This window comes from Lycorma delicatula, chromosome 5 (genome assembly GCF_047948215.1).
Source record: "Lycorma delicatula isolate Av1 chromosome 5, ASM4794821v1, whole genome shotgun sequence".
NCBI classification, from domain to species: Eukaryota; Metazoa; Arthropoda; class Insecta; order Hemiptera; family Fulgoridae; genus Lycorma; species Lycorma delicatula.
The window spans coordinates 90,758,932-90,784,020 of record NC_134459.1 but is presented as its reverse complement, the minus strand read 5'-3'; the positions used below and the strand labels follow the sequence as shown (position 1 = coordinate 90,784,020).

General features: G+C 29.6%; 1 protein-coding gene across 1 annotated transcript in view; it reads left to right on the top strand.

Moving 5' to 3' along the window:
- LOC142324475 (uncharacterized) overlaps positions 1-24,629 on the top strand; it is a 30,785-nt gene extending 6,156 nt beyond the window's left edge. Inside the window, exons 4-11 of the mRNA XM_075365300.1 lie at positions 1,666-1,762; positions 3,112-3,264; positions 4,034-4,184; positions 6,758-6,920; positions 11,422-11,538; positions 14,522-14,587; positions 21,260-21,350; positions 22,917-24,629. Coding sequence (XP_075221415.1) covers positions 1,666-1,762; positions 3,112-3,264; positions 4,034-4,184; positions 6,758-6,920; positions 11,422-11,538; positions 14,522-14,587; positions 21,260-21,350; positions 22,917-24,446 — 2,368 coding nt within the window. The 3' untranslated portion in view covers positions 24,447-24,629. The remainder of the gene's footprint in view (positions 1-1,665; positions 1,763-3,111; positions 3,265-4,033; positions 4,185-6,757; positions 6,921-11,421; positions 11,539-14,521; positions 14,588-21,259; positions 21,351-22,916) is intronic.
- Positions 24,630-25,089: the final 460 nt, after the last annotated feature.

The window sequence follows — 25,089 nt, the reverse complement described above, 5'->3', positions numbered from 1 at the left end:
GGCGAGGAAATAGAGAGGAAGCCAGTCACAACAGTCCATTCTCTGTGAGTCTTCCAGTTGACTCGCAGATCAAAGAAGGAATTCCCTAACAACTCTGGTACATTCAGCCTCGTACCAGGGACAAACATAAGGACATGGTCCATGTTTTCATCGACCCTACAAGCCCAAGTCAACCAAACCAAACCTAGCCAAACTATTCCTAAAGGCACTACGTCCTAAAAGGAATTGAGTTGTATGCCGATTGGGGAAGACCCACGTAATTCCTCGCAGCTCCCTAACATGTGGAAAAATACCATGCGTGTATCGACACAGTAGAAGAATCGTTCCACCTAACTTGCCAAGAGTCAAAACCTTGGTCTTCGATTTCTCGCATATGCCCAGATATAAGCAGACTTCCCTTCTTAGAAACATATCGCTTGCTACGTTCCATAGCTAGAATATCAATGGGTTTAATGCCGGTGATTACAGAGACTGCCTCTCTCAAGACAGTTTTGTTACCACCGACAACAGCTAACAATAGAAGACGCTGGGCTTGCAACAGAATGTCCCTATAACATTGGAATTTTAAATGATAAGCCCAGACGGGCGCAGCGTACAACATTATGGCCTCACAGACAGCTACCTGATAAGCTTCTCAGCCTAAGTTTGAGCTTATTATGTAGCCACCAGATAGCATTTGGAGTAAAGTTATTGAAGGTCCATAAAGAGAGCCATCTCCATTACAACAAGATTGTTATAGATACTCTGTAGTATCATTCATAACAAAGATGTATTTTATATCTATTCATTACCCACAAATATTGTAGAGAAGAAGAGATCAAAGGTTATAGAAAGGATACTCAGTAAGGCAACCCTTTCACCACTATCTGATCATAGTTTACCAAAGTGTGACCTGAGATTAAATGAGAAATGAGCTCATCCAAAGGATTGCTTTAAGGCTTCTAGATAAGTGATACTCAACCCACCTATAAATCTTCAGGAGATTTTGCATTGAACAGCCAAAATATATGCTGCGGCAACACATTGTTTTCAGCTTCTTAAAAGTCACTCAATTACAGGCTCAGACTTACTAAGAAAAATCTGTACCCATCACAATTTTGAGGTATCTCTCGAAGGAAAGTCAAGTAAATTATGAACTGTTCATTTAGATTCCATAGAAGTGTAAATCAACTTGTAATGTATTGATTGTTATGAATTTTAATGTCATCTGCAAGTGATCATAATATGTAAAAGTATATTGAAATAGTTTTTGTACTGAAAACAAAATCAGTAATTATGTTACTTAATAGTAATGAGAAGGAATGCACGGATGAGTTTTATAATAAGAGTGAAATTGAAAATTATAACAATTGTATAGCATATAATAATAAAATGAAAAGATATTCACTGCAGAATTTTGTTGTATGACTATTTATGATTATCTGTGCAGAAACATTTATTTAAGTATAACATTTGTAATTATAACATGTAAAGGAATTTTTTTGTGCTTTAAAGAGATTTTTTTATGAGAATTTATAGTGTTTTGGCTAAAATGACTTTCCTGAATTAGTAAATACTGTCATTTATGAGTTCATAATTTTAGCAGTGGTATTTTATATTTTGTGCATAATATATTTTATTATGTTTGGCCATCCTAATTTGCTATTTTTACTGTACTTTTTATAGATGCATGCTGCTTAAAGACAGAAGAGAAGAGGCTGTAATATTGACATGTTTATTATTACCACAAGACCATATGAATTCGCTCGCGTATCTGATGATGGTATATTTAATATTTTTTATTTGGCATTTTTAAGATATATTAAATCAAACATAACAGATTAAATAATTTTATTCTAGAAGTTTGTTCATACATTCCTTGTAGAAGTATGAATGTTCTATTGCTGATCATAATGATTGATAGTTTTAAACAGTTTTTAAAAACTGATTGTTTAAACAGTGTCTATCTTGTGTGTTGTACTTGACAAAGAATAAATTAATAAATTAGACATAATTTTTCTTTCATATGTTTTAATTGTAATATAATTTTAAATAATATTAATTCATGTCCTTTAATTTTCAAGGAAATTGTTTCAATTATAATTTCAGTATGTTTACTCCCTGATATTTTCTAGGTGTTGCAGAACCCAAATAAGACTGTTCAGAATATGAACAGTCATGCACTATCAATTGTATATCGGATTGTGTGTGTGTGTGATCATTATTGACTAATGATTGTTAATTAGAACCTGGTAAAACATGCTGATTATATACTTTACATTTTTATCTAACTAATGCGTTAATCATATTTGACATACTTTTGTCAGAAATGGAACTGTACATATTATTAAACTCCTAGTTAAGGATACTTCTTATTTCTGGCTAGGCGTATTTCTTTGTTATCTTAGGATATATCAAACCAGTTTTGAGGCTGAAAACAATTCATACACAGAACTTGTCTTTTGATTTAGATGGGATGATTTTTTTTTATGGGTTTGACTTCTGTTAATGGTTACTTAAATATCTTTTCTGAAGCTAATATGAGTGTTTAATAGTAGAATCTTTTTGAAACAGTTTCTTTTTTTTATTTAGGAAGAATTTAATTATGACAAAATTGTACTCAGTGATAAGTTGCTTGGTATTCAGAATGTAATTAAGAAAAATAAATGCTTATTTTTGGATTTATAAAATATACACTCTCCATTCTAAAGATTTTATTATTTTATTTAAATATTTACGATTTAAGTTGCCTAATTTACAGCCATTTAATCCAAATAAACCACCCTGTGATTGTAAATGAGGTAATGAGAAATGATTCTCTTCGAGGGTGAGGGGGCAAAGGAATTTGAACTTAAGAATATTAAAAAAACATTGTAATATATTTTATAGATTTTGTTTTTGTGTGATATTTTTAAAATATTTTGATTCTCCAAAGCTATTGATTACTGATTAAAACTGATTTTATTAAATGTAAAAAGCTAAGTTAATAACATTTAGGTAGTGCTTCTAATTTATTTATAAGGCAGATTTTTGCAGGTAGAAAATAGGATATTTGAACTATTTTTAATTAAATTTATCAACTCTATATTTCTTATGTTTATCCGGAAACACTTATATTTTGTAATTGTTTAGTTTCTTAATCGTGTTGCTTCGGAGTCAGATATGAACAAGATGACTGCTAATAACTTGGCAATTATAATTGCTCCTAGTGTTATGCCAGTTGCTTCACCTAAGATGACACCACGAAGTAATCAGATTCTTACTTCTCATGTTCAAATTTGTCAGGTAAACTTTATTTTTTTACTACCTTAATTAACACATTTAGTGCAGAATGATAATTATATTCTAATATAAAAACCTTTAAAAAAATAAAAATGATTTCGTTGGTGATCATAAATGACAGGTTAGTTAGTTTATTAGCTACAGCTGTATTAAAATATGGATGTAGTTCTTGAATACAATTTTTTCTGAAAGATATTTTCCAGGGATCAGATGATTGGTAAAATATATTTACCTACATCTTTCTTTCTAGAAAACGACACTTTGGGATTTACATTATATCTTAAGAAACAAGGAGTACTTGACTTAGTTGCCTTATTTCATTTAGTTGCTAAATTTATCATTAATGGTTACCTTAATTTAGTCTCCAAACTACATCTACACTAAATATTTCATGAGTCTTTTTAATTGTTCACAGATTGGTAAAATGTTGTGTATACAGTTTAAAACCATTTACTGAAAGATTAAGAAATATTAATATTTTTTTGTACGGATTTTTTCTTATGAAAAGGTTATTTAGATTATATATTAAAATACTTCTACTAATTGTCTTTTTTCTGGCACTCCTAACTTAAAAATCATGTTTAAAAGTCAGTATTTTTTAAGCTGGCTTTTCTTTGTAAGAGTATCTTAGGAACACATGCGTACTCAAATGGGCAATGATTTTTTTTATTGTAATGGTGTACTACATTATTAATAATGATAAAAATACAAGAATTTGTATAGAAATTTTATAACTGGTTATGTATAACTTTTTTTCTTTTTTTTGTTATAGATTCTTATTAAAAATTCTAATTTGATTGGTGTGGTACCTGAACACATTTTGTCAGGAGAACTTAGTTTTTCAAATTCATCTGTATATAGTTCTTATACAAATGATAGAAGCGTAAAAAAAAAAAAGAAGCGACGTAGCAGTTCTTTGACACGTGAGTGGTTTTATTGTTAGATTTAATTAGTTTAATATTGTTATTTTATACTGGAAATTTCTTTTAAGCAAGCTATCATTTGTTTATAATTTGTAGAATACATTTTAATTGGTGCAGTGACCAACTTTTGGTGGTTTTCCACTCCTCTTCAATCACATCTCATTTCCTTTAGTAAAAATACATTTCATAGATTATAAAAAAATATACAAATCACCCAGTATCATGGGTTGGATAATGAATCTTAGATCTCCAATCTTATTCTACCCCTTTATCACTTGTCTGAAACTATTTCAATTTCTACAGCCCTACTTATAATATACTATTAACCTTTTCTAACTGCCTTTTCCGTGATCTTCCTCAGCTTCTTCCTATGTAACTTTTTGTAATAATGTGTTATTCTTCCTAATTAAAGTGTTTCATTATTAAGTATATTTATCTATTTTTATGTTGTTAGGACCTTAACCTTTTGGAGACCAGTCAATGATATATCATCGATTGCAACATAAAGTGTGAAATACACATTATCAATAGTAAAATATACTAAAACGAACAGCTGTTGATAACCGTTGATCAGGTGTAACACATATTATTCAGTTGAATAATAGAAAAATATCATTTTTATATATTTTCGTCTAGAAAATATTTGTAATAAGAAACTAATTGAAGTTTAAGTTTATTTAGTTAATATTATTTTTGTCTAAAAACAATATATTGTTATGAGATACTAACCATGCCATGTCAGCTGTTACCAACCATAGCATGCATCATTCTTGTCTGAAATACTATACTGGTTTGTTTACCGATTTCATTTAATTCAGAAATCAAAGACATAACCCAAACAAAAAGAAGATACAGTAGGGATATTACTGAAACAAAACCAAGCTTGGTAATGAATTATAACAAGCATATGGTGGGAGGTATGGACTCATTTGATGTGATGCTTTATTGTTACTTGGATGAAAGGAGGCCAATAAAGTGCTGGGAAAGAGTACCCTTTAATCTTTTTGCTAGGATAGTTTTAAATTCCTATGTCATATGTATGCTTAAACAATAACTTAAAAGCTCTTCCTAGATACCAATTTATAGTTTCCATTGTTGATACAGTTGCAGAAGATTGATTTAAAGAAAAATAAATTGTCATAGAATGTCAAGGTAATGACTGTTGCTTTCCTGGTTTGGAAAAGCTACCAGGAAAAGGTGAAAATGGTTGTTAGGTGTGTTCTGTAAGGGGATCAAACTATACAAAGGACAGAAAGAGATCCAGATGTAATAAGGGTGCCATGCAATTTGTTTTAGCAAGTACATTTCTTTGTAAATATGTTCCATTCGATTATAATTTAAAAAAAAAAAATATTAGAAAGTAAGTGTTTTAGAATAATAAGATATTTCACAGAATTTATTGGCAGCAGCTAGTAGAGTGCACAATACTGTTGAAAATTACATAATTTTACAGGTTGGTAAAATTACAAGAAGTCTTTACATATATGTAATAAATAACTAATATAAAAAGAAAATTTTTCTCAGACCAATCAAATGAAGTGTGAAGTGAAATTTGGCTAGCATGTACACAATAAAATTCTCTATTAGATTATAAGGTTTCCTATTGATAAATTATTTTTAGTTTAAAAGTTATAATCATATAAATTTATTTTTTATATAAGTAATTACTTAATTGATTTTTTGAAAATAGAAAAAAAGAATATTTTTATTAAAAAGGATGTATTTTATTAAAATGTAGCTTCTTTAAAGAGAATTCTAATGGTAAATTTATGAAAATCATTAAAAATGTCCAAAGTTATAACAGTTATTAATGCTTATAAAGTGGTTAATTTTATTACTGGTCAGTTTTGGTTTACTTGCAGTATATATAGCTCAGGATAATTGTTTGACACTTTTTTCAGAGCTTGGTCTCCGAAGGGCTAAAATGATTGAAATTATACAAAATGAATTTTATAAATAAATGTAAAAATTTTAAGTTTCTAAAATGCATTTTATCTTAAATTTTTATTGTTTCATTTTTTTTTTAATTGAGAATGCACATGTGAATCATATTATTTGCTGAGAGATCTTTCTAATATTACTTTACAAAAACTCTCATGGCCCTCCTTTGCTGAAAATCTCTTAAGGCCCTCTGGGCACAGTATTATGGCAGTAATTTTGTGATTTGAATTCCTTAGATTCCTAGTTTGTCTTGCACATCTTTTCCGCAAAAATCACTCTTACTATCATCAATTTTATTATTTGCTATGTAATTTTATTAATTAATGGTCAGGTTTTTCAACAGCATTAATGATCTGTGAATTGTGGATTAAATGAAATAATATTTTTGATGTTATTGATTTCTAATGAAATTAGTAATAGCTTATAAAAGCCTGCTACCACATTACTTTAATAAAATTAATTCAACTTTTTTTTTGCAGAGATTGGCAAGTTGTCCTAAAAGTTTTCTTTTATCATTATTATATTTTTAAATTAATGTAATAATTATATGATAAAAATTATATAAAAATAATTATATGATATTTACTATTTAAGTTTTTAATAGTAATTGTTTTTTATTAATTAAATCTCAGGTGTATTAAATGGATTAAAGAAAATTGTAAGTGGTCGAGTAACACCAGATTTTGATTCTTCTAGAACACCAGATACAGAAGTACATACTCCATGTATTATGTCAACTGGCAAAAAAAGGAAAGCCACTGAATCAGCAGCAGCTCCACTGTCGTCAAAGAAAAAGTAATTTTTTACTTTATATTTACATTTGTTTATCTATTTTATTTATTTCTTCCAAGTGTAATATATTCACCCACCGGGTTGGTCTAGTGGTAAACGCATCTTCACAAATCAACTGATTTCAAAGTCATGAGTTCCAACGTTCAAATCCTAGTAAAGGCAGTTATTTTTATACGAATTTGAATACTAGATTGTAGATACCGATGTTCTTTGGTGGTTGGGTTTCAATTAACCATACATCTTAGAAATGGTCAACCTGAGACTACAAGACTACACTTCACTTACACTCATACATATCATCCTCTGAAGTAATACCTGATTGTGATTCCTGGAGGCTAAACAGTAAATAAAAAAGTGACTATATATTCAATATACATCTTACTAGTTCTATGGTAACTTTTTTGGTGCTGATTTTTAAAAATTAATCCTCAAAACAGGAGTATCTCATTTAATTTGTATGATTTTCTTATATATGTCCAAGCATTGCTCTTCAACAAATGAAGTTACTGATCTTGATCTTGATAATCGTTTCTTTATCTTGTTGAAGAAATTCCTCAAGTGGGTCCTGTTATGTTTTTCATTATTAAATGAACATTTTGTAAATAAAAAAGCATTGTCTTTATAGCCAATTTGAAAGTATTTTTTAGATTTTTTTCATCTTGATTGTTTAAGTATTGAGTTACTGTAATGTATATACCATGTTGTCAATGTGATATTAAAAATAGTTTTTTTTAGTAAAGATGCAAGGAAATCAGTTGACGTAAATAATTTATGCATATTCCCATATTGTAGAGCTTACATTAGACAGCAATTTTAACGTTTCTCTGCATACCTTTTCTTATATGTATAAAGTGCATTTCATTTAAATAAACTGGTGTTTTTTTTAAGCCTATATATATTTTGAATAAGACTAAAACATTTTAAGAAAAATAAACTTAAAAAACCACTAAACATATACAAATAATTTTTTCAATTATTTTTAAATTTTGATTTACAAAAAAATTTTAATTAGATTTCAAAAAGAATTATTTGATAATTTTTGGCTCGGTCTTTCTATTATATCTGATGTTAGTGGCTGCTTCACCTCATTTGAGTTTTCAATTGACAAAAATGTAATAAATGGATTGATTGATTAGAAATGATTTTTGTGTAAAAGTAAAAAATATACATAATTTCATCGATCATGTAATTATGATTCAGGAAATTTTACATCAAGCTTATTCAATTATATTTGAGACAAATATATTTTTGCATGTTCATGGTTTGAAAAGGATATTGAGAGGTAGCACACGTAAAAAATATCATATAGATACAATTTATTACTCTTAAATAATTTGTAATGTACAAAATAATAATTCAAATTAAATATAAAATTAATTTAATAAAAATAAAATTATAAAAACCAAAGTTCAGTTCCAGTTTATTAAAATCTATAATTAATAGAATTGAGGTAATAATAAGATAACAATAGAAACATCTACAATTAAATTTATGCAAGAATTATCCACTTTTACTGTTTACAAAGGAACTACCCTGCACTTCAGAAATGAACAGAATATCACTTTCATGCCTGTTTACACAGATAACTCACTAAACAGCTTCTTGTTTTCAACCACTGTCCAAAATGGAATACTTGTGACCCACTTTGGCATTTATTTGTTACCAGATACTTAATCCAAATGCTCCCGCAAACCTTAATCACTTTTATTACAAATTGAAATGAACTCAAACTGGTAATGGTCACTCTTCTAGTCCTCGGCAGTATTTATATCTCCTGACCTTCAGTACCAATGTCTGATTCATCCTTTTGATTTTTTAAGCATAATAATTTTGTTTGACCACACCTATATTTTTTAGAAAGAATCCCTGTGTCATTTGTTTTAGATTCATCTTTCTTCATTTTCTCTCTCTTTCTGAAAGCTTCTCTAGCCATTTTAATATGGTATATCAGCAGTGATTCTCAACCTTTTTAGCTCCACAACCCCCAAAAAGTAAAATCGTATACAATGAATATTTCACAACCCCCCCCCCCCAACCCCAACCAATGAAACCTAGTTAAAACTATTTTGCTGCATTGTTAGCAACAGGTATGAACATGCATGTATAAAGTGTACAAACATGAGAAATTTACAGTTTCCAACTTGATGTGTACATGCTCCTTGTAATTAGGTATTCTCATAATATTTGCTGTGTGAGCATCATGTTTGAACATACTTATGACACATTTGAACAAGTCGTACTGTCAACAGTATAAAAGAGGCTTAACGGATTGCAGAACGCCAGTTTAGTTTCAAATGTGAAGCTTGTGTCAGGTGCCTTTATTTAAGTTTTTAAAAGCATATTTTCATTGAAAATAATAATAATTGAGATTTCGGTTCTTTAGTGTGCAGTCAGTGTAACTGTTGTTTTTTTCCTAATTAGGTTCTTATGCAAAATGAATAAATTTGTGAAAAAAATGAAGTTAACCACCTTCATCCAGTGAATTGATTGGTAAAAAGGGCAAGACTATACTTATTTTAATTATGTTATTTAATATGATTTTACCTCATTGGATGGAAAGCCACAGTGTGTTGTTTGGTTTCATGTCCTCTCCGATAGCATGAAGCCATCAAAATTAATTCGCCACCTGGATCATGAAACCAAACCCTTAGAATTTTTTGAAAGAATTCATATTTTGAGAAATCAACACCTATAAGTAAATCAACACATACTGATGGGCATTTGAAGCATCTTATCTCATAGTATTAAGAGTAGCTAAGATGTCCAAACCCCATACAGTCGCAGAAAACCTCATATTGCCTCTTGCAGTGTTTTACTAGGTGTGAAAAGGCAAAAAAATTCCGCTTTCTAATGACACAGTATCAAGTCGAATTAATGACGTGACTGCTAATGTTAACAATCAGATAAATTAGCAAGTGAATTCAAGTGAATTTTGTAGTATACAATTTGATGAATCAAAAGATGCGGAAAACATTTCTCAGTTCTTATGTTTTGTGAGATATGAATGCAGTAGGACAGGTCAATCAAAGGAAATATGTTATAGAAATCCATACCTGTTCCATGCAACAGGACAATGTCTTTTTGATGTTTTTTTATGAACCTACTAAAATATAACTTAGATTGGACAAAATGTATTGCAGTATATATAGTAATGGTGCAAAGGCAATAACAGGAAAGTGGATTTCTGAAAAAATTAAAAGATTTTCTTATACCAAGGGTGGAATAGATGCATTACTTCCTTCACAAATGTGTTTACAACAAAAAATGTGCTGGAAAATCTCGAGCAAATTCTTTGAAAAGCTGTAAAAATGGTTAACCACTATAGTATAGGATGTTTGCTAAACTGCGACAAAGTGGACGAAAAGAGAAAAGTTATTCTTTTCCATACAAAAGTCAGATGGTTATCCTGGGGGGAAAGTGTTAACTGGTTTATTGGAATTGCACGATGAATTAATATTTTTCCAGGAAAAACAAATGCCATTTTCAGTGTTTCTACAGAATAATGAGTGAGTGTTGTTGTTGGCTTACTTAGCTGATGTATTTTCACAAGAATTGTGAATCTATAAGTATGATAAAAAGATTTTATTAAGTGACAGACAAAGTTCATGCTTTCATTAAGAAGATTGATAGCTGAATTATTCACCTTTAAACAGAAATTTTGATGTTTCCACTCACTTCCAATTTTATTGAGAAAAATTTGGATATAGAAAATACTACTATTCACCACAGTTTTGATACCATAAAGCTGCATTTGCATGAGCTAAAAATTTGGTGGCAGAATATTTCCCAGTAGATAAATGATTTCTCAAAAAGATGAGTACTGAATCCATTTAGTGAAAATGTTGTTGTAGCTGCTAATTTACCAGTTGAGATTCATGACCAGCTTATCGAAATGCATGTATAGTTGTAGGGTAATTTTGCAACCACCCCCTTTTATATCACCAAAACCCTGAAGTTGAGAAATGCTGCCAGTAATAATGAAGCAGAACAACCTCCCCTGGTTACAACTGTACAACTGTACCAATTTTTCAAAGTAATTAACTTCTTTTTTAATTGTTTGTCAGTTATTTATGAAATTCAATTAGGTTATTCTTCCTGTACAAACTCAAGAAACATAAACTTATAATAAATTCATAATGCAAAAAAAAACTAGTCTTGCTTTAACTTTTCTGAATTGTGAGGCAAATTACTAACCTGGCTTCAGCTGTAGACATTCTATCTATACATAATCATCAATTTATCAGGATTGTATTCCCTAAAATGTAGTAGGTGTTTTAGAATCATCAGGTAGTAGAATATGCAGTTTAGTATCTTATTGAGAAACTAATTTTGATGTTACTGTAAGCTAATAAAAAGTTTCTACCATTCTTTCTGTATATTTTAATCTTACTATGTACAAATTTCCTTTAGAAATTATTAAATTAAAATTACTGTTGTCATCCATGACTGTATAAATGACTGTAATTACTTTTATTTACTTACTTGTTTATGCTTTTTTTTTCAGGAAAGAGTTAATCCAAGGTTTACCTCAAGGATCTGTGCTGTCTGATACGCCATACAAAAATTCTTGTTCTAATCACAGATCAGATAAACTGACTCCAAGAATATTAGTTCCCACTCAGTAGGTTTTGTGTTTTTATTTATTTATCTTTTTTTTTGTTTATGGGCATCGACTTATGGCTGTTAGCCCCTTTCCACATCGGAAAAAGAAAAAAATTCTATCCATTCCTGATAAAATCACTAGCATCGTAGTCTAAAGAGACTAGTCTCGTCATCACAAATCATCCAGTAACAGACTTGTCAAGGGATATTAAAACCCCCAAAATGACACATGATGAGAATGTAAAGGGCCCTTTCCATTTAAAAATACTTAAAACTAACACACTAATAACACTACAAATTATGTTTAAAACACTTCACCATTTCTTAAGAAATGTCATCAGAAACAATCAAAATCAAGCACAGTTCATTCTACAAGCATATATAAACTAATTTCTTCTGAAATTTTATTGCTTAGGTTTACCCTTAGGCCATCCTTTCTTCTTTCTTTTTTCCATCTTCCTGAAGGCCTCTTCTGATCCTCTGTAGCAAATCTCGGAGGATCTCCTGCTGCCAGCATCAGATGATACTGGCTCCAATGAAGCAGACAGCAGTGTACTCCCCACTAGAGTATGTGGAGAGGCCAAAGTGCTCCCCCTCTCATTTAAAGGATTCTGTGCTTTCAGAGGCTCCATTCATGGTTTTTGAAAATCTTTATCTTCTAACATCTTTGTTTCTGGCTGCTCAGATCCCTGTGTGTTGATTTTCTTGATCTGAACTTAGATTTGCGTCGCATTTGATTCAGATTTTCTCTGAGCTTTAGCTTCATTTGACTTCCCATTAGAACTGATTGACAGCCCAATGCTTTGTTGAGAAGAAATCTTTGTTTTCATGCCATCCTTCTGCAGTAGTTTATGACTTATATCTTTAACTGGTTTCATTTTCAGTTTCTCATTAATGATGCATTCGACTGTCTTGACTAATGCTGTTGCCAGTTTAGATGTCACATCTCCTGTTTTAAAGGAGGTTGCAGCAGCAACCTGAGCATAGGATGCAGTCTTCGGCGATATGGTTACAATTTTCTAAGCATCATAACAGCTGACCTGTCTGGTCTTCACTTACTGGATAATTACACGATCTTACCAAGTGTGTTGATGGCTTTCTTGTATTCTTAACAGATCCTCCAGTTCTTCCGTGATGCCTCGAGCTATCATGAAAGGGCTAATCTTTGAAAAATCACCTCCTTCCTCTTGATTACAAGATATTTCAGAATCGGTCTGCCACTCCTTGGTTAAAACTTGGTTCAATCCTTCTTTTCTAAAACTCGCACTCTTCTTTGTCACTAAACACAACACTTTTCCTCCTCTTCACTTCTGAAGAAAGATGTTCTACAAGACAAAGGTTTTTACATGAACCCGCTGCCATGGAAGTTCTGGAAGTAGCAGTTTAAATAAAAAACTATATTTTGCCAGTCGATATGTCACAAGGTGTGGGTGAAGAAATGGTTGGGCATGCCCCGGATCACTGATGCTGTGTAGGTTCTCCAAGTCAGCCGTTTCCCACAGATTTAACCTGGGCCAGGAAGTCAGGTACTGTCTGACCCACAATACCGACATCCCAGGACTCACACATAGCAGTAAAGGCTCCAATACCCTTACCCATGGGACAAGCTCTGCCAAGGTCTGAAGTGACCGATTCGCACCTGGATGGCACAAGAGTTCAACAGAGCAAGCTCACAGCAGCCCTCTCTCAACCCGGCTCCATAACCTGGAAGAGGGATGAGCACTTCCTGCTGCAAACAGCGAAACTGAGAACTACAACCGCAACCAGATCGAACAGCTCAGGGCTGCCAATTCCATATTCCACAGGGAGCTCCCAAGTAAAACCATTGGCCAACATAAGCGAAAGTACTGAAGTACCTGTTGTTACCCGCCTCAGAAATATGCATAGATGTTGTTGTACAGATGTGGGGTTGGGTTTGTCCAGGGCATTATTACTTTATACCCACCGGGTTGGTCTAGTGGTTAACGCGTCTTCCCAAATCAGCTGATTTGGAAGTCGAGAGTTACAGCGTTCAAGTCCTAGTAAAGCCAGATATTTTTACATGGATTTGAATACTAGATCGTGGATACCGGTGTTCTTTGGTGGTTGAGTTTCAATTAACCACACATCTCAGGAATGGTCGAACTGAGACTGTACAAGACTACACTTCATTTACACTCATACATATCATCCTCATTCATCCTCTGAAGAATTATCTAAACGGTAGTTACCGGAGGCTAAACAGGAAAAAAGAAAGGGCATTATTACTATTATTATTATTCTAATTCCCATATTTTAAATTAGAACATTTTTTATGTTACCAGTGGAAGGAGTTATATAGAAAGCATTCATTCAACCACTAGAAATTCAAACTGAGATATTCAACTTTAATTTTCCATTAACATCTACTGTATAAAAATTTAATTTGGACTTAAAGATCCTAATATAATATATATGGGTAGGGGTAAGGTCAAATAAGTTTGAATATTTTCTGCTAAACATAAAATGACATTTTCTCTAAAAGTTAGCATAATTAATTTAAAATTCACATTTTGGAAGTTGGATGCTTTCTGCATAAACATCCTATTGTAATTGCTGTATAACTGTTACAAATAATAAAAATGTACAAAAATTCTTAAGTTTCTCATTGTGAATAGAGTGAATTTATAATATTCCTGCAAAGTACTTATTTTAGTTGTTTTAGGTGTTTAATAATCTGTAAAATTCTGCATTATTTGCCATTAATCTCGGTTGTCTTTATTGAAAAACTATTATGGATATTAAAGCTGGATTTTACAAAGATTAAATGATCACAATATTTGTCTTTCAAATAACTGCCTGGTTTTTCATCCCCCTGTAAGATGGGGTCTCAATGAATATAGTACTCGTTTAATTAAGGTTTAGAGTAAAGTAATTTTGAGTTACATATTCACTGTTTTTATACGTTAGAATTTCAATAATCATTTATTATGTAAAAAAAATTATTTTCTGTGCTACTGTGCTAACTTTTTTTTTTTTTTTAGGAAACTAACCAAAACACCACCTCAAAAACTTAAGCGAAGTTTTTTTTCAAAAACAAATGCTGATGGGTAAGTGATCTATTAGGCCAGATTTGCTGCTACTGTCAACATAAAAAATATATGTAAATTATTAAAACAAAATCCATCCATTTTCAAAATAAGTCTCATCAAAATCTACATTTGGATTTGATATATTGAACTTTTAAATTAATTTAGGATGTTGATGCTGTGAGAATGGAAATAAGCACTTTTTTTAGTCTTGTCATGTGCCTTGACTTTGACTGTACAGTCCTGTTAAAAGTTTCATATAAAGTAGCCAATTCTATTAACTTATCTTTAAATTTCTTTTAAGTGTATCTTTAACCAATTTTGAAATGTTATTCAATTTGTAAGACCAATTTATCAAAAAAATTCAAACACAATTGGCTTTCTATTGAGTTTTTTTAAATTTACATCCAATTTTTTTTCATAATTTGCCATATTTTATGTTGAAAGCAGATTGTGAATGCTACTTTGTTATTTCTGCCTGATTTTTCTATAATTGAAAACAGTTTATCAGTATAAAAATGATCTGAGAAATTGATGTTTGAAAGCTTACTTTTTGAGAGGGAGTTTACTGTTATTAGTTATTAAAGAATATTTCACATTTATACATACTGAAATAAATTATTGTAGTGTAATACTTTGATATCTGTTTGTACTTTGTAATAAGTAAATGTTGTTTTCTAAAGTTCATGTTAAGTTGTATTTAAAAATACATCATATTATATTAACATTGACCCATTCTCATAATTTTGTTAAAAAATTTTATTTTTTTAAATTACTTTTGAAATGCAAAAAATGTTGACTTTACGTGGGACCATTAATATAAGATTAAAATATGATTGAAATGTTCTGTCTGCAAGATTTTATTCAGTTTAATTGTGTAAAAGTTAATGAAACAAACTTAAAAAAATCTCAAAAGAAATTCAGTATAAATCGTAGTGTAAAATCTAGAAAAGTGAAAATTAACTAGCTATGGATCAGTGAACCAACTAGCGACAGAGTTTAAAGAAAAAGTGATTATTAGTGAGGTAAAAGTGTAATTGTCAAAGAAGTTGAGGATTAATATCTGAAATGCGAAATTCAAAGGAAATTTTTTTTGACTACAGAAAGCCATCGATTATTACATCTAATGTAATAAAAAGTCATATGATTACTTTTTGGAAAAATGTATGGCTTTTCAAAAGCTAAATAATCTTATAAAGCTAAACATAAAATGATCCAAGAGGAAAATTAATTATTGGGAGTCAAGGTTTAAAAAAATTGAAACTAATTTTTTGAGCTATAGCAGTGCAGTAGATTGAACTGAAAATTCACAGAATTCCTGTAATGAGAGACAAAGATGTACTTGAAGTAATAAAGGAAATGGTAAAACTTGTTTCTTTTAATTCCTATACCAAGAAAAAATGGTTTAGTGGGTACAGAAAATTCCAACAAAAGCTAAAAAAGAGTAAGATGTCAATGCTCCTTAAAAAAAAATTCTTATAGTGTTTACATATTAACATTAATTTAAAATTGATGATGACCAGTGTACATAAATGAAAGCCTCTCACAATGTTATCAAAATCTTCTCTAAGAAGCCAAGTTGTTTATTAAAATCAGTTTTAAATATGCCTGAGTTTGAAATAGAAAAATCTACATTAGGAAGGAGGTTGTGTAAGAACTATAAGGATATCAAACTTAAACAGTTTGAAAGGAGTTGGGGAAGTACTACCAGATTCTACTACAGAAAGTTCATCTGCCAACAGTTAAAGTGTTTTTGAACCTTAATAATGTTAGTGTGTTTTTCTTTAAAAAAAAAGTTTGATATTTTTTAATTAATGATCTGTGTAATGATCATGGATGAAGACAGCCTGAAGATAACCTAATAAGTGAAATTGATGGGTATTTTTATTATAATCACATAATAATCTTAATACACATAATAATTTATACATAATGAATGTATAAATAATTTTAAAACATCTTTAATTTTAGTTTAGATGGCTACTGAGTCGTAAACAAATACTGCAAACTTAATAAATGTGATGGCTTGTGGATTTTTGTCAAAAGATAATCTAAATAATATATTTCTGATATTTTTATTATTTGATATTTTTGGTGTAAATTATTGGAATGTAATGCATTAAGCATTGAAGTAAAGTTTGATAGTTGTGAGTAATTCCAAATCAGTGCGATTTGATATAATTGTGGTAGCCCAATGATAGTGACAAACTTATTTTTGCTTGTTTAGATGCTTAAATCAGCAAAATACCTAGGAATATTGCTTACTTCCATTTAGCAATATTAACATTGATATTAAGACAAGTGGCTCCTTAATTTATGAATTTATAAGTGTTTTGTGTTTGGTGCATGTAAATGGTTTTATGAAAGTTATTGATAAAATTGACATTTTTTTAAATATTTAAGAAAGGGATTTAATTATAAAATAAAAATTCTTTAAAACTACTATAACTGACCACTTTTCAATAAGTTTCTATATGTGATATATAGTGGTAATCAAAGACAAAAAAAATATTAAAAAACATAGTAATATAAAATTATAATCAAATTATATCAAACTTTTGAGTCAGTCAGGCTACCCACATAGAGACCCTTAAAAACCTGAATTACAAAAGGCCTCATAACCAACCTGTTATTAATTGAGACTAACCTCAATTATTATAGGGGCGAAATATCTAGTTTAGATGTTGAAACTAAAAAAGTAGCCCTTCAATGGTAAGTTGGAAAATGAATTCTGGAATCATATAAATTTAATAAAAAATGTACTAATCAGTTAAACAAAAAGTAATTACTATAGCAGCAAAAATGATGAATATGGCAATAAAAGAGGTAAGATGCAATGCTATAAACAGGCTATTATTAACAAAATTATAGAATGATAAAAAACAAATGATTTAAATTTGCTAATGAGTTAATTGATTTTTTCTAAATATAGGTAAAAACTTTGCTTTAACAGATTCCGTCTCAGGTTTTAGAGCACACTTAACGTTTGTGACCCGTGCCCAGTGGTAAATGACTCCTTGCTTTTCAAGTCTGTTTATTCTTTTGTTGAAGTTTAAAAAAAAAACGTAATCATTTATCTAGGATTGAATGGTCTGACAAATACAATACTTAAATAGCCCCTTCCTTTGTTTTCGTTTTCATTAATAATAAATAGATGCTTTGAAATAAGTAAATTTCTGCACAAATTTAAAATAGCCATCAAAACAAATTTTTAAAGCTGGTGATGCAAGTCTCCCCAAAAGTTATAGATATTTCTTATCTATAGCTTGCTAAGCAATCTCACTAAATGCATGGAAAAATTAATTAATTTTTAGATTCAATTAATTAGTTTTTTAGATTGTCATTGTATCATTGAAAGTAATGATTTGAATTTTCAAAAAAGAAGATTTGTCCTTAGTCTTATTTTCAAAGGCTGATATAACTAAAATCAAGGTAGAAAAACATTTCCAACTGTGATTTATTAACTTGATTTGACAAAAACAATTGACATGGTTCCATATAAGAAATTATTTATTAAAGAAAAGTATGGAATTAGAAGCTTAGCACTAGATCTTTTCAGAGACTATGCTAAATATTAAACTCGAATTCTAACAGTCAGTTTGGAATCAAGCAAATAGCACTTAACATTTTATGTTAAGAATAATAATCTGGGAACTGATGATTGTAGATACGCGGTAATTGAAAGAATGAATAATATAAAATATCTTTGTGACATTATGGATAAAAAGCTTTATATATTTTATTCTTATATATCTAAAAAATAGAAATTTATGGCTTATAAATTATATGAATTTAATAATGTATTGAAAATGATGGCTCAGAAAACAGTGTACCACACTCTAGCACAGATGTATTACAGTATAGCTTATCAATTTGGGGAGGAGTTTATGGTCATTAAAAGGTTTATTTTTTTATTTTTTTTTTACAGAAATTTATAATATAAACTACTTTAGAACTTACCCCCACAGGGATTTTTAAAGAAATGGATTCTATGATGTTAAGGCAGTTGTACATTAAAAGCCTAATTAAACTGTTTTAAACATAACATTGAATTTCAGATCCTTGATATTGATAGATATCACCTGAAACTAGTCCAACTAGATTTTGATTTTATCAATAAAATTTAACTGTGTTAAGGAGACAGTTTGATCTCTAAACTGCTGAATGTTATCCTTAATTTATTAGAGAAAAATAATAGACATTGCTTACAGAAGAGCCAAAAAACTGGACAATTGATCATTTTTCTTTGAATTAAACTTTATCTGATTTTATTGTGGTTTTTACTTTTACTCTTCATGCTTTCTTTCTGTGGTATAAAACCTATTTTTGCTTTTGTTCTTGCTTGTTTTTGCCACAGTTATCATTTCATTTTTGTAAATATTAACTATCATTATTGTTATTAGTTGTTCATAACTGAGCACCATTGATTTTGATGTATTTTATTTATATTTTGTTACGATGTTGTCAGATAGATTATTCAAACTATTATGTAAACTCTGAATAATATGCATGATACTGTTATGTAATTTAGCCTTGGTAACATTATTTTAGAACTTACATTACTTTACTTAATTACATTACTTTACTTTGATTACTTTTACTTAACTTTACTTAATTACATTACTTTAGAACTTTCAAGGTGAAAGTTCTTTCCATGTATAATGAAGGAATACATCTATTTCCCTCAATGTGGTTCAAAAATTAAATTAATATTCCAAATATTAAATCATAAAATAGAACTTTATAAAAAAATATTCAGGTTAGCAATAATTTTTGTAAAATATGATAAAGCAATTTATAATTAAATTAAGCTATATGATAGAGACCCAAAAATGGTGCAAAACCATATCCTAAAAATTAACATTCAGATCACCGGATACAGAATAAATATGTAAATTTTGGTGTGATTTTTTTTTTAAATCTGGTGGATAGTTTGTTTTTGTATGGCTTCAAACTGAAGTGCATATAATTTTTGTGCTAACAGTAATTTAGCATCACTCTTACCATCCTGATTATTATCAGGATATAGAGATGTAATTAAAAAAAAATAATAAATCTGTGTATTAACAACTTTAATTTTTAAAACTTTATGCAGGCTTTTCCCCTTCAAAGTAATGGTAATACATCATTTCCAACATTTTTTTGACTTTAGAATACATCCTGGAACATATTTTTGGAGATGGCGTGCACTTGTTGTATTGTATTTTCCCCAATTTTGTGTCATAGATTGTGACTTCTGTTTCGAAAGTGGGCCGTTGTATGAACTCAAAGATTGTCTTCAATTGCAGTCTATGTGTGCAGATTGATATTGTATGGTTTGCTGTCATGAATTATTTGTTCTCAGGAACATATAACTTCTCTTGAGCAACATGTGGCAGAATGAATGAAATTTTGGCATTTGAGGCAGTGTATTGGTACATGTGTATAAACAATGTGTACAGGACAATGAATTTCTCCCTGGTATTCTGATCTGTTTTCCTTCTCATGTTCAAATGTTTGCATGTGATGATCCGTTGAGCCATACTCTTGGATTACTGTTGGAAAATAATTATTTTGGTCATGGTCAATTGTATGTGGGCATGCTCAAGAGTTGGTTCACCAAGAAATTTGTTCATTCAAGTTGAGAATCGCCAAACTACCTAATTAACTACATGGGATAATTTTTTTTAAATTTTTTTCTCTTTCAATGTATTGTAATATATTTTATTTGATTTTACTATATTGTATATAAATAAATAGCATGTTAACAACATTAAATTTCCTCTGTGGTGTAGGAAAATATTGATTACACACCTGTATAGTCAATTTGAACAACCATACTACCTACAGAAACATAGCTAAAGAACCATGCAAACTGGTTTGGCACAAATATCCACATTTGTGAGACCCATGAGACATTTTACATGAGACCCATGATCAGGGCTGAACTTCATCACCAGATTCAAAATAAAACTTATGATTTCTTGTTAAAGAATATACAAGATAACCTCTTTATTTTCCTTATAGACATCAAATCTAACCTCTTATAACTTTTGATGGTTCCTCTTAACCTGAAACATCTTAAGGTATTGTGGGAACTGAATGGAAACAAATTAAAAAGAAGATACGTACTGCTAAAGGCATGCTATTTTAATTGGTAGATGTTTGAAATTGATTCTGTAAATTTTTTTCTCTGTATTAATTGAAATAGATAAAATTTATAGTTTTTTAGAATTCCTAAAATTAAAATACATTGCTTTAATGAATTTTTGGCAAATTAACCTTCATCCAAAGCGTAATCTCCCATAAATATTTAGAATAAAATAGTTAAAAGATAAAAGATAGATTAATAAAGAATGCATTTCAGCAGTATTTAAAATTTTGTATTAAGATATGTTTTATTTCATTTTATCTATTTATTTTTTTCATTAATATGATTCCTATATTTTGCATTATTTAAATACATTAGGTATAGTTTCTTTTTTAATAGATGACTGCTATGCAAACAAAAAAAAATAAACACTTTCTGAGGTGTTATGATGATGAAATCTAAATAAATGCATGACTGTTAAGTTAATAAATAATTTGGTATAAATAATTGCTTTTGATGTAAAGTTTTTAATTTGATAACTTATAATTGATTTTTTTTAACTTTGCAAAACTAATACTATTATCTTGCTGAATTATTTACTCTTTCTTCTTTTTCATTTTTAGCACCATACTAAAGCCAGTTAAATCATTATCAGGAAGTGGATTAAAAGTATCTCGCATTAGTCTTTTGGGAAGGAGTTCTAGGAAAAAGAAGGTAAGGTATCACTTAGTTTTTCTTCCTCTTAATTTTATTTTAATTTATATCACTATTTCATAGATAATGCTTTCTTAATCAGGATTAATTATATATGCATGCCTGTAGGAAAAGCAAAGATAAAGTAAATTTAGTAACCTAGAAGATTCAGACATAATATTATGGAATGAACAGATAATTAAGGTCAAGTGCTTGCAGCTGGTTATTTACCTTAAATCCCAACATATGTTGAGGTTTTAGAAACCAAGAATGCAATTAAAAAACATTGATTTTTATATGCCAGATACTAATATTTAAATTCATAATTCTACTATGAATTAAAAATTAAAACACGTATGGCAATGTAATTAAATATTTTATTCAATGTGTTTTCAATGGGCAATTTTTTTGTTTAATAATGCCTTCATTTTCCTGTTAATTGTAAAACTTGTTTACTAACACCATACTTTGAGTTCCGTTTTACAGGGATCGAAACTGAAGAGTTGTATTTTGCATATTTATTGTTAAAAATTTGACTCATCTTCAAAAATAAAATATATTTTAGGTGAATTTATATAGTTGAAACTAAGTAACAATATCAGTTTGTAAAGCTAGATATAAAAGATTAGTTACACACGCTTAGGGATGTGCAACAAGTACGTTTATGTGATTGATTGTTTATGAAACTTGATTTATACAACAAATCTCTTTTTAATTCTCCAAAAAACTTTAAAATGAGGTTTGACTTATACACAGGATTTAAAAAAGGAATAGATTGTGATGAAAATTTCCCTGTAAAATGAAAGGAAATGCTGTGTTTGACATACTTCATACCAGTCTTCTCTAAATATGAAAAAACAGGTTGGCATGTATTTTGATGTTATTATGTATTTCATTGTTGAAATGCAAAAAAAGAATGAGTCTTGAAAATGGTTATAGTGAACTCACAAATGTTTATTCCTAATGAAATGAACCTTTTCTGTCTTTAAAAAAAAAGTTCATTTTAATTGAAAGTGAAATGCACTGCATGTTAAAAAGAACTGTGCTCAGTATTGGGGCAGCTACATGTAAAATGAAATTGTATTTTATGGTGATATAACCAAATTATGATAGCCTATAATTTTTTTTTTAATGAAGTTAATGTGTTGAATGTTGAACTATTGTTCTGCATCCTATTCCTCTAAAGCAGTGAGTTCTATTAACTAAGCATTGAGGAAATGTCTGATGTAATTTACTTTTTAAAAACTGCAGAAAAATCTTAATTATGGGTCATTTCCTGTTTATATTTATTTATGAATGTTTCATTTTTTGTTTTGTGCGTTTTAGTAACAAAAATGTATCTAGAATATAATTATATAACTCCAAATAATATTATCATCCATTTGTAATTTAGAAGACCTAAATTTAATTATAATAATTTTTATTTTGGATGCTGATAGAGATGAAAAAATTCCAGTGCTAGACCCAAGTTGGCTAGACACAAGCTGGGGGCCTGAGGGTTAGGGAATGGGTAAGTAATATACTCATAACAACATTCTCAACTGGCCAGTAAGTTATGTAAATATTCTAATGTTTTATTCTCTCTAGGAAAAGGAAGAGTCCATGACATCTCGTGATTCTAGCGGTACAATAACTGCAGAAGACTCTATGGAAGTTATTCAGAAAATCCATGTCAGTTCTTTACAAGAAATTTCACGGTCTTCAGGAGAATTAGAGGAATATGTACGTGTTCCTAAGAGTGAGTATGAAGCTATAAAAGAACGCGTGTCAAAAATAGAATCTCGGTTATCTCATGAATTTGAAAATATTATTGGTGTGTCAATAAGTGACTCAGAATTTACACCAGATCGATCATCTGTTCATGAAAAAAGTATTTCTACTGCTGAACAAGTACAGAATGTATATAAAAAGACATTGAGGGAATCCGATAAATTAAATAATTCCTCTACTGAAGAATTGGCCAAACTTTTAAGTCAAGAATTGAATATTCGACGTAATCCAGAAAACAAAGTTATTCGTTCACCAAGTGCTCGTAAAATCGGTTCTATTAGACGCAGGTCAAAGGAAAGTTGTGTCAGTGTAAATGTTGATTCTTGTATCAGTTCAGATGGCTCGTGCTCCCTAACACTTCACTCTAGTAGAAGTCTTAGAAGAGGAAAACCAAATACTGTCTGCACAGGATTACCACATCCTCATTTTAAACCGGATCATTTATGCATTCATAATGTGAGTTCACACAGTACTGGTCTTGAACCAGAAAATGATAAAGAATATTTTGGTATCCTGACAAGAAGCCAAGCTCGTAGAGCATCTTCATTTCATGGACTTTCTCAGCAGCAGCAACAAATAAACCAAAATACTGTTGTTTTATCTCATTTAAACTATAAAAATATTGATTGGAAATGTGGCAAACAATATTTTGAAGAAAACTTAGAAGGAAATGAAGAGTCTTTAGCTGAAAATAGAAGAGCATCTATTGCAAAATTACGGTGCCAAAATGCCGGTATGGTACTTGCAAAAGCTAAGTTATTTGATAACATGGGTGATAATATGATGACAAAAGAAAATAAAATGGGAAGACATGTTTCAAAAGCATTTCGACATAATAATATGAAGAATCGTTCTTCTGTTAGAAAGAAACACTCTGATAGAAAGATTCAAGAAATGAATTTAAAATTAGTTACTAACAAGGACGAAATAAAGAATTCACCAGGCTGCACTACTAAAATTAATAATAAACTGAATAATTCTGGTGATAAAATAAATATGATTTATAATAAAACTATTCATCAAACAATGAACGACCACAGCCTACTTCAAAAACAAAAAACTAAAATTGGCAAAGAAAATGTCTTTTTAAATAATAAACAAATGCTCATAAATTTGAATAGTAAAGAGCCAAATGTGACATCACCATTAAAAGATTCAAATCGTACGCCATCTATTAAACGTTCTCTAACTGTTAATTTGTCATCTCAATTAAAAAGAACACCTAGGGATTTAAAAAGTATTAGAAATACTCCAATAAAGCCATTAAATCATCCTGTTACACCACGAAAATCTCCTAGATTATTATTAAAGTCAAAACATGTTTCTACCATAACAGGATACAAGTAGAAAAATGTATGAACAAGATTTTTTTTTCAGTTTATTTTTTAATGTAAATATTTAGAGATTTTATGAGAAAAGTGCCCTTATTTTTATATTTAAGTTAACTCTTAACTGAAACAAATTTCATTGTTCTGTTACCTGTATAAAATATTAATGAGCTAACATTTAATTAGTAAATAAACTTTTGTTGTATTTCTTTACGTTAACTAGATGGGGGAAAAAAGTGTGTTCACAGAAGTATAATTTAGAAAAATAATAAACGTATACAATCAATTTATGGAAAGAATAATCCATGTAAAAAAATGTATATAAGTAATAATGATATTTTTTAGAAATAGAGTTAATATAGATTAATTTATATTTTTAATTATGCTTATTTTTTATGACCAGCTATTTAACTGCCTTCTTTGTAATTTAACAAAACTATTAACACATTTGCTGCTGTTTGAATGCAAGTGTATCAAGTGGTTTAGATTCCGTTGGCTGGAAATGCACAACTATTGTTTTAAATAGTATTGAAGTAAGCTTTATGATATCAGGAGCCACTTCTCTTAGTTGTATATTTTCTACAGAATTAGTTTCCATCATATAAATTCTACTGTTATACCTGTAATATTATAGATGTTATCAGAAGATGAGGATCAAGTAA